Source organism: Molothrus aeneus, chromosome 2, assembly GCF_037042795.1.
Source record: "Molothrus aeneus isolate 106 chromosome 2, BPBGC_Maene_1.0, whole genome shotgun sequence".
Taxonomy (NCBI): Eukaryota; Metazoa; Chordata; class Aves; order Passeriformes; family Icteridae; genus Molothrus; species Molothrus aeneus.
Genome location: NC_089647.1, coordinates 18,841,092 through 18,854,722, shown reverse-complemented (window position 1 = coordinate 18,854,722; position 13,631 = coordinate 18,841,092). Strand labels below are relative to the sequence as shown.

The window sequence follows — 13,631 nt, the reverse complement described above, 5'->3', positions numbered from 1 at the left end:
TTTTTAGGTCATGATCCTTGGAACATTACAGCACAAAATCTCCAAGCATCTGAATGCTTTGAACCAAGCCAAAAAACCCCAGAGCTAAGACCAAGAGGAATGCCACAAAGCAGCATCCGTTTTAAGCTGATGTTTTATTTCTAGTCCTAGAGGCCACAGACAAAAAAGACAAAAAAAAAAAAAAGTAGACAATCTCTTCCCCAAATAAAAGCACACTGTGCATTCCCCTCTTTGCCTTCCCAAAATGAAAGCTTTAGTGCAGTGCTTGGTGTATAAGTGAGCATTTCTTCAAAGTACAAAGCAGAAATAATGACTCTGCCTGTTGCTCACTTTTGCATACAAGCATATTAGTGACTCACTGCAGACAGCTGACTTCTGCACAGTGGGATGTTTTGGCACATTTGCCATTGGAAAGAAGGAAAAAAAAAGGAAACAGTCACAGCTCCAGTAAATGTCGGAGCAGGCCATCTGCATGGATTCAGTAGAGCTGTATTCTTCAGCCATTTTGTGGCATTATTATTGTATGTGCACATTCCCAGTTCAGAACACTGGATGTGGATTTTAACAAAGCTTTATAGAGCTGGTTCAGTCCTATTTCAATTGAAGAAAGACCCCCAGTCTGAATTCTGCTCAGTGGGAGCAGAATTTAGACAATTTGGAAACTCTGGGGAAAAAAAAGTGCCTCTCATTCAAGAAAAGGTTCAAATTTTCCTTCATACATGTGGATGGGAAACAGCTTTCATGTTACAGGGTTCCTCACATGTTTTTATGTGAAGGAACTGGCTGAAGTGTGGACTGGACATGACAAGCACAACAGAAGTAGTCAGTGGGCACTGCCCTACTGATTTTCCAGAGCAGGAAAACATCCTGACAAATCTGGCTGTGTGGTTAGGTAGCAGATCAAGCCTGTTGCAGGTATAGGCTAGTGACATTTGATAGAGAATCAATCCAGCACAAAATAAAAGTTAAAGCATACAGTTACATTCGGGGGTGGGGTGTGGGTGCAGAGAAACACCTCAAACCCAACAAACAAAAACATTTCTCTGTTTTTATTCACCCAACATCCTGAGGAAGGTTTATAGTGCAGCACTCTAACATATTTTCTAAATTTTACATGTTCAGTAGACACTGTAGACTTTAAAAAATTAAGTAGTTATCTGTGCTGAGTGAAAATGAGTAGATAGTTTATGATCCTGCACACAGTCCTTCAGAAAAAGCAGCATATCATCTCAAGGAGTGTTTACTTAAACATATCCCTACTGATTTTTATTTGTTATTTGGAAACACCCAGAGGCTGAAAACACTTGTAGACACTATTTGTGCTGATCAACTCTTCTAATTACCTGGCAGAGACATACCCAAGGTAAAGCCTCACAGCAGAAACAGCTGCAGACAACACAGTAGTGCAGAGAAGTGTGAAGCTAAGGTCTCCCACATCCACACACAGTCACACCCGTAAGATTATATTGACCCTTCATGGTTCATGCCCATTGCATAAAAATGCTTCTTTTGTTTGATTCTAATGGTGTAAAAAAGCAGGACAATTTAAAAGACCCATAACCACACCAAACCAAGCTCTATTATTTTGTATGATATGCCAGTTTCATTTCCTGCAGTACTTGCAGTAGCCTAGCACACATCTGCTTGTGCTATACTTTTGGAGACCAGGGTTCTCTAAGAGTCTTTATATTCATCCCACTTCACCAGACAACAGCACAACGGGACTGTCAGCACATCACAAATTAAATTGAGGACTCAGCTTAATAAATGTTTGCCTCAACTGGAACAAACCTTACTTACTAAGCTAGTAAGCTCACCTATATTCACTTTTAGGTCAGATAATTTCAAATCCACAACTCACATCCTAGTTTTACACATCCTAAGAAAATAAAACACATTTAAAATTGACCTACTGCCATCAAATATTTACTTTTTAGCAATCCCTCTTTTCCTGAAGAAAAATGGTTTGCTGGGAAGTTTTTCAACTATCTCTTGAGAGCTGACTCAATCTTGCTTTTCAGGGACTCGGAATGACTGCCACAAAACTGTCAGCTTGCCCAGCTTAAGTGTGTGAATTCAACATTCACTGGAATTAGGAGCAGGTATCACTAGCTCTGTCTGGATTTAAGTTTGGGGCTGTGGTTAGATGTTCACTACAGAAGGAGCAGTGTTACTATCCAATATTCCTGCCCTGGGGCTGCTTGTTGCAACCCCACAGCTCAGTTGGTGGAAAAGTTCATGTGACTGTTTACCATCTGCTCAGTGCAAAGTCAGCTGGCTTAATTTAAAGAGCCCTTATTGTCAGCCAGAGGCAAATGCTCCATGACTGTCTCTGCAGGGCTGTGCCAAAGCTACTCATATCAGGCTTGTAACCAGCCTGCAGTTATGTTTTTGACCTTCCCTTGAGACAAGGCTGAATATATTCCAAAGCTCTTTAAGTGATGCTAACAAAGATAAAAACTAAACTCTCCTTTGGGTATGAGCCTACCCAAAAGCAGAATGCAGTTCTGGACTACCTGGCTTGAGGCAGAATTCTAGCTCACCTTTCCCAAACAACACAGGGCCTGCAGAATTTTTAAATATACAGACACCTGAACAGGTAAATACTGTAGTGAGAAATCCAGTGAGCTGCTACTACAACTTCAGTTGCTAGATCACTGCAGTTGAGGAGGTTTTCTTCTCAACAGATCTTGCTTAATTACCAGTGTGTTATCATGCTGTAAAGTAATTAATTCATGCTCATTTAAGAAGTTCTGTCAAATACTTATCATAAAACAAAATTAAAGGCAGCTGAAGTCAGAACTAGCTTGGTATTAGCACAAGTCTAATTTTGCAAAGTGGCTGTTCCACATCTAATTACAAAAATCAATACCAAAACTGGCATGCACTAGAAAAGAACAGCTGTTCAATCCTGCACACTGTAATGTGATTATTTGTGAAGCATTCAAAAGGCACAGATCTAATCCAGGGTCACCTGGCTAAAACAGCCATATTAGATCTTAAAACCTGTCACTCAGTGGAACTACCATTGTTGCAGAAAAGAAAACCAACTTCACATTGCAAACTGTGCCTGATGAGGATCCTTTTGAGCATCCTTTTGTCTTGTGGAATTACTGGTATATAATTCCTTCATTTTGTGATGCTTCTATACTGTATATTTGCATCAGTATTTCTGCCACAGTATAAAAGTAGTTTTACCCTACCACACTGTCACTTCTCTACCACCTCTGTGTCACAGGTTTCCTGTATTAAAAAAATAGCCAAGTGTGTCAGGAGTTTCTCCCTCCATGAGCCTCAGCAATGGAGCTGGGTATGGAATTGTTTTTCATGTCCTCTAACTTTTTTTTAATCACATCAGGACATTTTTGCTCAAAACTTATGACAGAACTATAATCTTGATAGAAGAAAAATTCCAGACGTTTCATTCAAACATCTCTGATATCTTATGTTTTAATTTACAGACACTAAAATTACAGTGAAATTAAAACTAGGCTTAGAAAATATAACCTTTGATCATATGCCCTTTTTTCCCCATTTTCTCCTGGGAAAACTTGTCAAATTCACTTACCTCACAAATACTCATGTTTTTGAAAACCTTTCTTGCTATGAGAAATACCTTTAGTGTACAAACTCTACCCAGTTCTACTTATCATGAAAACCGGGAATCAAGATTGAAAGCAATCAGCCTGAAAAACTAAACCAGATGAGAACCAACTAACTTCAGTGCTAGGTAATTCTTTGACTTCAGACTTTCCATAGGTAACAGTGAAGTAAGAATGCATAAATTCCTGAGCTTGTAACCGCACTGCCATTGCTTAAGAACTTCCTGCACTTGGCAACTTACCTTTGTTGGATTTTGGTAGTTCACATGAGCCACTTCCAATCTTTCGCTTTTTCCTCGAAACAGATGAATTTTTCCTGTCAAAGGTAATAGGACTGTATTGAGGAAGGCTGTTGAATTTCTTTGCAAATTCTTCTTCCAATTTTGCTAAGCTAAATGGGAAACAAAACCATTCAAATTAAATGTAACTTTCTGGAGAAAAAATATATTGTTTAAGAGCATGTCTGTATACACACACACCTTTCTACACAGAGAAAGGGGAAAATCAGGTAAATTCACACACTGTAAACACCAAACCAGTATATATTAATCCAGCTTTGGAATGAGAATGTACATTTCTGCTTCTGCATTTGTAACAGTGCAAATTGATTACCTTAGTAGCATATGTTAAAATTAGAAAAAAAATAATCAATGTCATACTGGTGACATTTAGCTCTGTTTGCTGCACAGATTTGTAGATTTGTCTGTTCTGTGAGGGGAGTGAACAAAGACATTAAAACCAATAAATAAACCAATGAAATAACTTCACATAAAAGTTCTTACACCAGAATGAAAACAGCATTTCAAACCAGAAGCAGAATGTCAAACTAATCAATCTCCTGTGGATATTCTGAAACATGAAGCATTGGGGTGGGAATTAGTTTTGTATTTGTTCTGCGTGATTAGATCTTCTCCCCTCGTATTCCATTTGCTGTGAGATGAAAAATGTGACTAGCTTATGCTTTCATGAAAGCCAACACGCCTCATACTGCAGCCTAACCTGAATGACTGTCAGCAGATTAACTACAACTGAAGAAATCCACAGACAAGGTATGATTGTTCCTAATAGCCAGAAGAAAACAAAGCACTCAAAAGAGGATGGCACAGCATTTCCAGCTGTAATGACTACACTGGCTTGCATAAGCACTCTGTTCCTGCAAGTTTTTCCAGCCAGGCAGAAGTAGAAACTGTGTTTTAGTAAAAGGCAAGCACACAGTTAGGCAGGTTATAAATAGCACTGTCAATGATAGAGGAACAATGACATCTTCCACTTGTTTTTAATTCTCCTTGCTATGAAAAGCCTCAACTTGACAGAAGTTGGCATGACTGTTGGAAGGATGGCCCTTTATACACTTGGAAGTATCACAAGAAACATGGTACTTCTCTATGCTTTCTGAAGCAGCACTTCAAACAAATTGCATTCTGAAAGTTTTGGGACACATGAAGACACCTCATTTTTTCTCTGTAATTATTACTTCTCTCAGGAAGCAATTTTCCATCTTAAAATACAGCCTTGGCTCTTTGCAGACCAGGTGCATGGTGGGATTTGTTTGTTTGTGTACATGTTTTATTTTGGTTTTAAATCACAAAGGTCTCTTACGTCAGTAGTGCTTGGTACTGCTACCTTTTTCTCTTCCACACGGATGTTCCCTGAACCAAAAAACCATCTGATTTTCTGCTCTGACTCAGCTCCTCTCCCACTGTCTGTTCCCACCTGCCTCAGCTCCTGCCCTGAGGGCATGAGGGGCTGCAGCTCTAATTGGGAAGGCCAAACCTCATTTGACAGTGGATGAGCTGCCATCCTTGCTAGTAATCTATAACTTCTGTGACATGCAGGCAGGCAATGGGGAGTGCTGCTATCTCTATGTCAGCAATTAATTATTTAAAGAAATAAAAAATAATCCACAACGTCGTGAATTTTAAGAGCCTCTCAGAAGCCTGGTTAGACATGTGTAGCTGAGCTGAGGTGTTCATGCTGCACAGTCTAGTTCTGCCAGGAGACATAGGCAGGTAGAGCCCTGATTGGCAAAGGAGTGGGGAAAGCACATCTGACCCAGACCATCAGGGAAATATGGGAAGCTACTGATGGGGAAGGTAGGACACAGGGAAAATTATGAAAATGATGTCATTCTGAAGGGGTGAGGACCCTTTCACCAATGCATGTGAAAAATGAGGCTGAAATGTGATGCTGAAGGGAGCAGAGGGAGTTAAGTGGAGCAGGCAGAGGTAAAGCCAGCTCTTCAAGTAGCCAGAAGATCAGGTAATGCAATGAAAAGGGATACTGGATACCTTCTCCAGCACTTATGCTTCACACATTCTTAATTCTGCCTTTACAGAATTCACTAAATAATATTCATTAATGATGCAACTGAATAAAGATGAGAGATTGAAAAATACGTATTTTCTCATCCAGCCAGCTAATGAGGGTAGTGTTGAATGAATGATTTAGACAATTTTCCTAGGTACTTTTTGAATAAATAATTTACAACTACTTTTTTTAAGCTAAAAGATGTGATGAGCTTTCCCACCATTATGTGGGAAAATTTTTCAATCTTTCAACTTAAAATATATCCAAAACTTATACAAAACTCTAAAAATACAAAGTGTTCCATTTTTTCTTAACTAATTTTTCTTGACTATTCCAATAAACAAGACTTGGGGATTCCCACTGATTTAATATCTTTGCTGAAAGTGAGCTGCAATTAGATGTCACATAAACTAGGTTGTGAAAAGGGTACTGCAAACCTGCAAAACCAAACATATTATAATTTTAAGCAAGCAACATGGAAAACCTCCCCCTTTTAAATACATTTTCTCATCTGCAAGATTTGCAAGCATGAATGGCAACCCAGATTTAACTACTACCCCTGCAACTAAATAAATCTGCAATACTCTGACAAAAATCATTACTTGTATACTAGAAAAGTAATTCTGTGCAGCCTTGCTAAATTTTAATGCATCTATACTCATTAATTGTTTTTAAGATATATTTAATTTCATCATGGTGGACATAAACAGTTTAAATATCTTTTCTCTACAATAGAAAAATGACATTATTTACCATAATTATTTGCCAATATAAGAACATTGTTTACTATTCCTCTGTAAGCAATCTCTCCAAGTGGGCAAAGAGATCTATTCTTTCTAGTCTAATCTGGGTTATGATGATTGAACACCTACACAGAACTTTAAATAGTGCTTGCAAAGTACTCGGAAAAATCTAAGTAACCCTCTTCACTACTTTTTGAGCAGGTAAATACTGTGTGGTTTGTTTAGAACTGAGCAAATAACACCATTCAAATTCACTTACAGTGGTGTAAACCTGGAAAGATCTCAAAGGAATTACTTTGCTATATAAACGACAGGTATTTAGAGTATGACTCAGTTCCACAGAGTTTTTCATTTTTGGAATTGTGATTATTTGTGTGTTAGATGCAGGTCACTTAGCTGCAGTGAGGAGGACTCACTTTTAAATTATTAGGCTGACCTAACTAAAACATCAGTGTTAAGCCACAACTTACCCAAAAACAAACTCTTCCTTTGGCTTAGTCTTTTTCAGTTTTTTGTTCCCACTTGTCCCACTTGGGGAAAAGGCCCAGATTTCTTCATTCCAGCATCCTTCATGATCTGAGGAGTTACCTTTTCCTGAGCTTCTTTTTCCTGTGATGAAGGCAGAAAATTGTTTCTCATCTTTAGAAAAATGTTCCAAAACAAAGTAAATGCAAAAGAAACTTGTGTACCCAGGCAGTATGGCAACTTATGAAGCCTGACCTTCTTTAAGGCAGTTACAAAACATTTTTCATTTTAAACTGGGCAATGATGATATTGACAACTATTCTGCATCCCCTCTCCTGTCTTTTCCTGGACTATCTCAAAAGTCAGGAACTCTTAAGGTATAAAGAAGAAAGAGATGAAGAGATATACAGTAATAAGCTTCCCTAAATTACAAACTACTTTTTTCTTTTCTGACTGTTCTAATTACACATATAAATCTACGAGTTGGAAAAATACACTTCCAGACATTTCACTGAAAGCTTCCAGATATTATCTCAAATTTGTCCTTCCACAGGATAAAGAGTTCTCACTTACTGCCTACAGCAAATCTAACAACCAAAGCAAAACCAGAACACGTTTGCTTCTTGCAGGATTGAGAACTATGCTCACAACCACAAGAGTTGTTTATATAGAAACAAGGTAATGGTTCGGGGTTACATACATGACAAGTCCTGCACACATCTATCAGAAGGCTGACAAATTAAACAACAAAGGCTTCAGCCAAGAATTTAAAACTCAGATCACGAAAGATGAAAATAGAGCAGTTATGAGTCTGTGAGGTAAGCAGGAACACAGATTACAGAAAAGACCTGCCCTGGAACAGGGAGCCCAGCCACTCCACCTGTCCCTAGCATCGCAGGTGGCCAGACACAATATTCCCACTGCACACTGCTCAAACTCCAGCTTAAACATGGATTTTTGCTTTTCCTCCCAATCCAGGCAGGCTTTTGCAGTTCACGCTGTAAACAAAACACTCAAAGCCACCCACCTCTGTCCACATTAGCGCGCAGAGATGTGAGCATGCCCTCTGACACCAGAGTTTTATAAAGAGCACCTTTGCAAGATCTCTCTGATTTCCTGGAGCCACAAGTTTCTATCTTTTTAACACAGTCACTGTCCTCAGTTTTGATCTGTTCTGGTAAGCTCTGGGGTACCACCTCCTCTGTTGGGGTCAGTGGTTCCACTTTAATGTTATCAGGAGCCTCACATGGTACTTCCTTGCTGGCTTCAATACTAAGGAAATTGGGAGGCTTGGATTCTTTGGTGGTCTCCATTGGTTTGTCCTTTGATGTTTTCTTTTCTTTTGATTTCACTTTTTTCTTTGGTGATTTTGTATCCAACATGCTTCCCTTCACATTTGAGACAGGGCGGTTTTTTTTGCGGGGAGTATCTGCAAGTCTCTCAGCACCCCAGTCCCCCTTGGCCACGGCTTCAATTGTGTACATTACACTTTCAATGTCCGACTCGGAGGACTGCCTCTTTTTACAAGATTTTTTGGGGGTGGATTTTTCATTTGTGTGCCGGTCCAACTTATTTTTTTTCTTTTTCTTCTTTATCTTTTCTGGCTTTAGCCCAAGGATAGTCATGTCACTCATGAAAAGCTCTGGAGAACGGCACATGTGATCCTTTGTGTTATCCTTTCTCTCAAAAGGACTGTTTTCCATTGCAAGACTAGTAAAATCTCTGCATTTTGCAGTTTCTGATTCCTCAGCTTTTGTTTCATCTGGGTTTTGCAATTTTTCTATCTCTGATTGTTCTACTTTTCTATTACTGGAGTCTTTTACTGTTGTTTTCTCCAGTTCTACTTCCATGTCCTCTGAAACTTCCCCTTCCTCATCTTCCAGTGCTTCCACTTTTGTTTTCCCAGGTTCTTTCACTTTTACTCCTTCTGAAGCAAGGCACATCTAAAATAAGTTTAAAAACAGTCCCATGAAATAAGCATCAACTGTTAACATTACTTACTTATACTAGCAGGAGCATTTAACAGGGAATCTCTCTGGCATATTAGTCTAGGAAAGCAAACTGTGCTACAGGACAGTACTGAAAAACAGGCTGAAGACATGCTGAAACTGATGCAATGGGATGAGGGCTAAGTGCTGGAATAAGGCTGGTAGGTTCATTGCTCTAATAGAAAAAGACTCCCAACTGATCTCAGTGGTGTTTCCTTTAAAGCTCTTTATATCATCTGGAAATCCACTGCTAGACAGATTTTCAGAATATCTGAAATGCAACAGAACAGAGTTATCTCTGACTACTGCCACAGACAATCTACTTGGAATCTCACATCTGTTCCCCTTTCAACTTTCAAATGTCCCTAATACAATTCCTTTCTCCATTTTCTAAATGGCCTTGAAGGAGCAAGGGAAAAAATGTTTACTGAATCTCCCTGAGGTTATTTTCTTTTACTTGAATGTGAGAAATTATTTGGAAGGTAGTAAAAAAGCCTTCTGAATCTTTCTTCTCATGTCACAGACTTATTTTGCAAAAAACTGCAAAGCAGCGGTGGTTGCCATGGTTATCTCCTCCTGGAGATAACACTAATGGAAACCAAAATCCTTATACTATCTGAGGAACATCGATATACAGAAAAAGAACCATTAGAAGGTCCTCAAACTGCCATGTTCCTGCAGCACTGACTTAGGAGATCCTCTCTGTTTTGTATCACCTGCAAGCTATGCAGACACATCTACAGAAGGTAGTCCTTCATGGCACCAACCAACAGCCCTTGGGAAGACATGCTTTGTTCTTACTGTCCTCTCTCAAAGCCCCCAAGCTGAATTCCCAGTGCAGTTTTGTTTTTAGAACAAATGTCAACCAGTCACCTGGAGCAAAACCAGATGGAGGAGGCTTGCTTTGAACCAGACATCAGAAGGCTCCCACAGCTTAGCCCACAGGCCATGTGGTCAGTATGGATATACCTCCCCAAGACACATGGGCTCTCTTTAGGTCCATTTTAGATTTCTCAAATTGGCAAGGCTTTTCTTCCTTGCAAACTAAAAAAGTCTCTCATACCAATTTATGTAAGAATATAACACCAATGATTGGGATGTTTTTGTAGCAGGTTTCCAAAATTCTTGCTGCACAAGGTAGAAATTACTGATCTGGTTCAGGACAAGCTGAGCTGAGCACTGTAAAGCACCAGAGCTTGGGCAACTCACAGTGTCTATTGGGAAGCAGGTTAGACTAGGCAAAGGAGAACTCCACAACTGTGCTGATGTGGGCTCTTGGTACAAAGGTATTTCTGTGACTTTTTTACGACACTGAAATGTTAAGCACAGCCTGTGATTTTCAAAAGCTAAAGTTCAATCTTTAGGATGGAGCTCGCTGGACTAAGACTATTTTGTCAATTCAACATACATTGCATAGCCAATGGATTTTTTTCCTTTTATACATTTGCTTCTTCTGCAGTAGCCAGTAGTACAGAGCTACAGATGTGGCTACAAAAGAAGTGACGTCTGTCTTGTCAGCAAATAAACTTCTAATTAAACAATCTTCAAGACTGGGAAAGCTTAAAAAAATGTTTAGAAACAAAAAAAGGCAAAATTTCAATAAAGTGCCATTGGTTTTAACTGCTCCCAGAAGGAAGATCTGCTGAGAGTACCACAGCAGAACTTCTATGTAAGTTACTGACCTGTTAGTTCTCCTGAAAAATAAAATGGGCATGAAAAGCAAAAAGAAATGAAAGCAGCTCATAACCATTAACATGAATTTGTAATGGCAATGTCTGAATTTTATAACACAGTCATCCAGTCCTCTCTCTCAAGTATTTGTGTTCCTCAGCTAAGCCCTAAAGACCTCAAAGCGTGAACTAAGAAACCTTGCAGACTTTGGCAATCAATAGCTTTAACTTCTCCATCCCACTGCACCTGGGGCAATTAGTCACCAGTATTTTAGTATTACCTCTGCCAGCTGAAATAATGCTGATGTTCCACACTGTTTCGTTAAATCAGAAGGTCCTGAATGGGATGTACTTGAAGAAATCTATGAAGAGAAAAATCAATACAAATAAAACATTCTTTGATCACTACCAATTCTTTCATGTTTATGACACAGCTTTTCAACAGATTGTTTCCCCTCTTCCCAAAATTCATTAATAAGATTATATACTAAAATAGAAGTGTAGACCTGTGCATGCTGGTACGAATAAAAACCCACTCCAACACTGCTCTGGTGGACAACGCCACTGTACACTAAATGATACTTGCACATTTGGGTTTTTTTTGTCAGGACTCCCTTTGAGGAACAGGATGAACTGAAACACATGCTCTCTCACACAGGAACAGACTCCAGCAGTTAAACAACAATCTACACCAGCATGCAGCCCAGCTGGTGGTGTTTTTAAAGGCTTAGCGGGACACCGTATTCCAAAATTTTTAATTATTTCATTATCACAGGTTAAGGAGGCTATTTCTTTCAGGTTATGATATTACCTTCTGGTGTCCTATAGGACTCATATAAAAGAGATGCTCTGAACCCAAAGTTAAGTAAAAGCCCTCAAGCCTTTGGTAATCTTTAGTATTCCTCAGAATAAAAGAAGGCTGTCATGATGATTATCCTCCAAGAAACTTTTTCCTGCATCAGGCCATGATCCTCTTCAGTACTTTAGAGTATTTTGTGTCAGTTTTGAAATAGGTGCAAGGAAATTATATTTTTCTAAACAACTTTAAAGTATCAGTATCAGGATTGGCCACTAGTTTGAAGAAAATGTTGTATTTTTAAGGACATATCCCATCATCTCAGACCAGGCTTATGGGCTTCTTATACCTCCTTCTTTAGGCTGCACAAGAATGTGGAGTTATAAGGGACTGGGGAACCAAAATATTTACACCCTTTTGTCTCTCCCTGAGCCCACAAACTCAGTTTTCATTGCTCTCAATCAACATGGGCCTACGAAGTCAATTGCAGAATTTGGCCTGTCACTGCCATAAAGGAAATAAACAAAAACCAACACTGTCTCTACATCTCCTGGAAGGTGCAGCTCTTCACAGCGCCTCCCAAGCTCTGATCATCAGAGCTCAGGCCTCCACATGCTGCTGACAGCCAGGTGCTGTTAGTGCTATGCAGTGGCCTTCTTGCCTTGGTGAGGTGATGTTCCACTCCTGCACTGCCTCCCTTACTCTCATGCCTCTGCACTGAAGGCTAAATACAGCAAGGGACTCAACAGAGCTGAACAGCAACAACCTCCCAAGCTTCAAATGCAGAGTGGCTCCAACCATTTGTAGAAACTTAGAAATCATCAGAAGTTTTAGAAAATAATTAAACCCCCTTCTGCATTTTATTTTAATCACCATCTGTGAAATATTGTGAAATATCAAAAAGGAAGGGATAGGGAAGAGGGGGGGAAAAAAAGAAGATAAAATTGTTTAATCTACATAGCAAAGAGATGAAGGAGGAGCAGAGCAGTGTGGTATGCTGAAGAAGACAGGCTCCCACGCACCAGACACTTGCCATGCCAGCAGCATGAAAACAGTAGTCCCCTCCAGTGCACAACATCTGCAGTTTGGAGTTACAGCAAGCTGTCTGCCAAATCCACTTGCAAACCTAAGACACCCTTGAGGTGATTATGAAATGGTTTATTTGGGATGCTTCATACCAGGGACTGAACTGCATCTGAAAATTCAAGCTGAATCTCTCACATATCATTCATTCAACTATGATCCAACATTAGAGATCTCCAAAACTGGGGAAAAAATAAGAAAAAAATCAATAGCACTGATGTCCTACAAGAGCTAGAGACATGGAGGATGTGCCTAGCACATCTGCTGTGTTTTTCCCTGTTTGAATCAGAGCCTTTAACGTCCATTTTGTGTATTAAATTAGGCTTGCAGGACACCATCTGAGCAATCACTGAGAGATCACGGAAACCTATCCAACACACAATGTCATGCTGCCAGACTTAGCTTCGCTTTTTCTGCCACCTGCAGTACAAACTGTGCACTCCTGTGGACAAGCATCTGTCCTTCTACTAAATTAGGGCTTCACAAGCTTCATGGTCGCATCACAACTTCCAACGCTGACTTCTAAAGATCAGGCTGCACACGGCAATAATCCTTACTCCAGAACAGCACTACTCAGCCTGCTGCTGTCCTGTTAGAGGCCATGTTAGAAACTTCTGGTGTCCCTGAGTAAATACTACCAGCTCTTCTGCTGGCCCAGAGCTGCAACAGCCAAATACCCTTATGGATCACTGATCACAGTTGGGTGTAATCACCCTTGCACAGGCACTGCTGGCAATAGAGCACATAGCCACAAACTCTGCTACTGCCAGAGACTGCCTGTACAGTAAGGCAGATTTTCTTCCACTCACATAAATTCCTATAAAGCCACAGTCTTGCAAGACTAGAACAAGACATGAAATACTTTCATTTCAATGCTTCCAACCTCTGCCTTTTTCCTGAGAGGGACTGATCTCACCAGCAAGAATATAGGGCTGTCTGCAACTAGAGAGGATCCAGAGAACCATTTTCTTTACTGA

At 39.8% G+C, this 13,631-nt stretch overlaps 1 protein-coding gene across 1 annotated transcript in view; it reads right to left on the bottom strand.

Moving 5' to 3' along the window:
- The window catches only part of BBX (BBX high mobility group box domain containing), a 137,094-nt gene that overhangs the window by 22,092 nt on the left and 101,371 nt on the right, over nt 1-13,631 (bottom strand). The window contains exons 10-13 of the mRNA XM_066572023.1: nt 11,057-11,137; nt 8,145-9,060; nt 7,123-7,261; nt 3,845-3,993 (exon numbers count right to left, since the gene is read on the bottom strand). Coding sequence (XP_066428120.1) covers nt 3,845-3,993; nt 7,123-7,261; nt 8,145-9,060; nt 11,057-11,137 — 1,285 coding nt within the window. The remainder of the gene's footprint in view (nt 1-3,844; nt 3,994-7,122; nt 7,262-8,144; nt 9,061-11,056; nt 11,138-13,631) is intronic.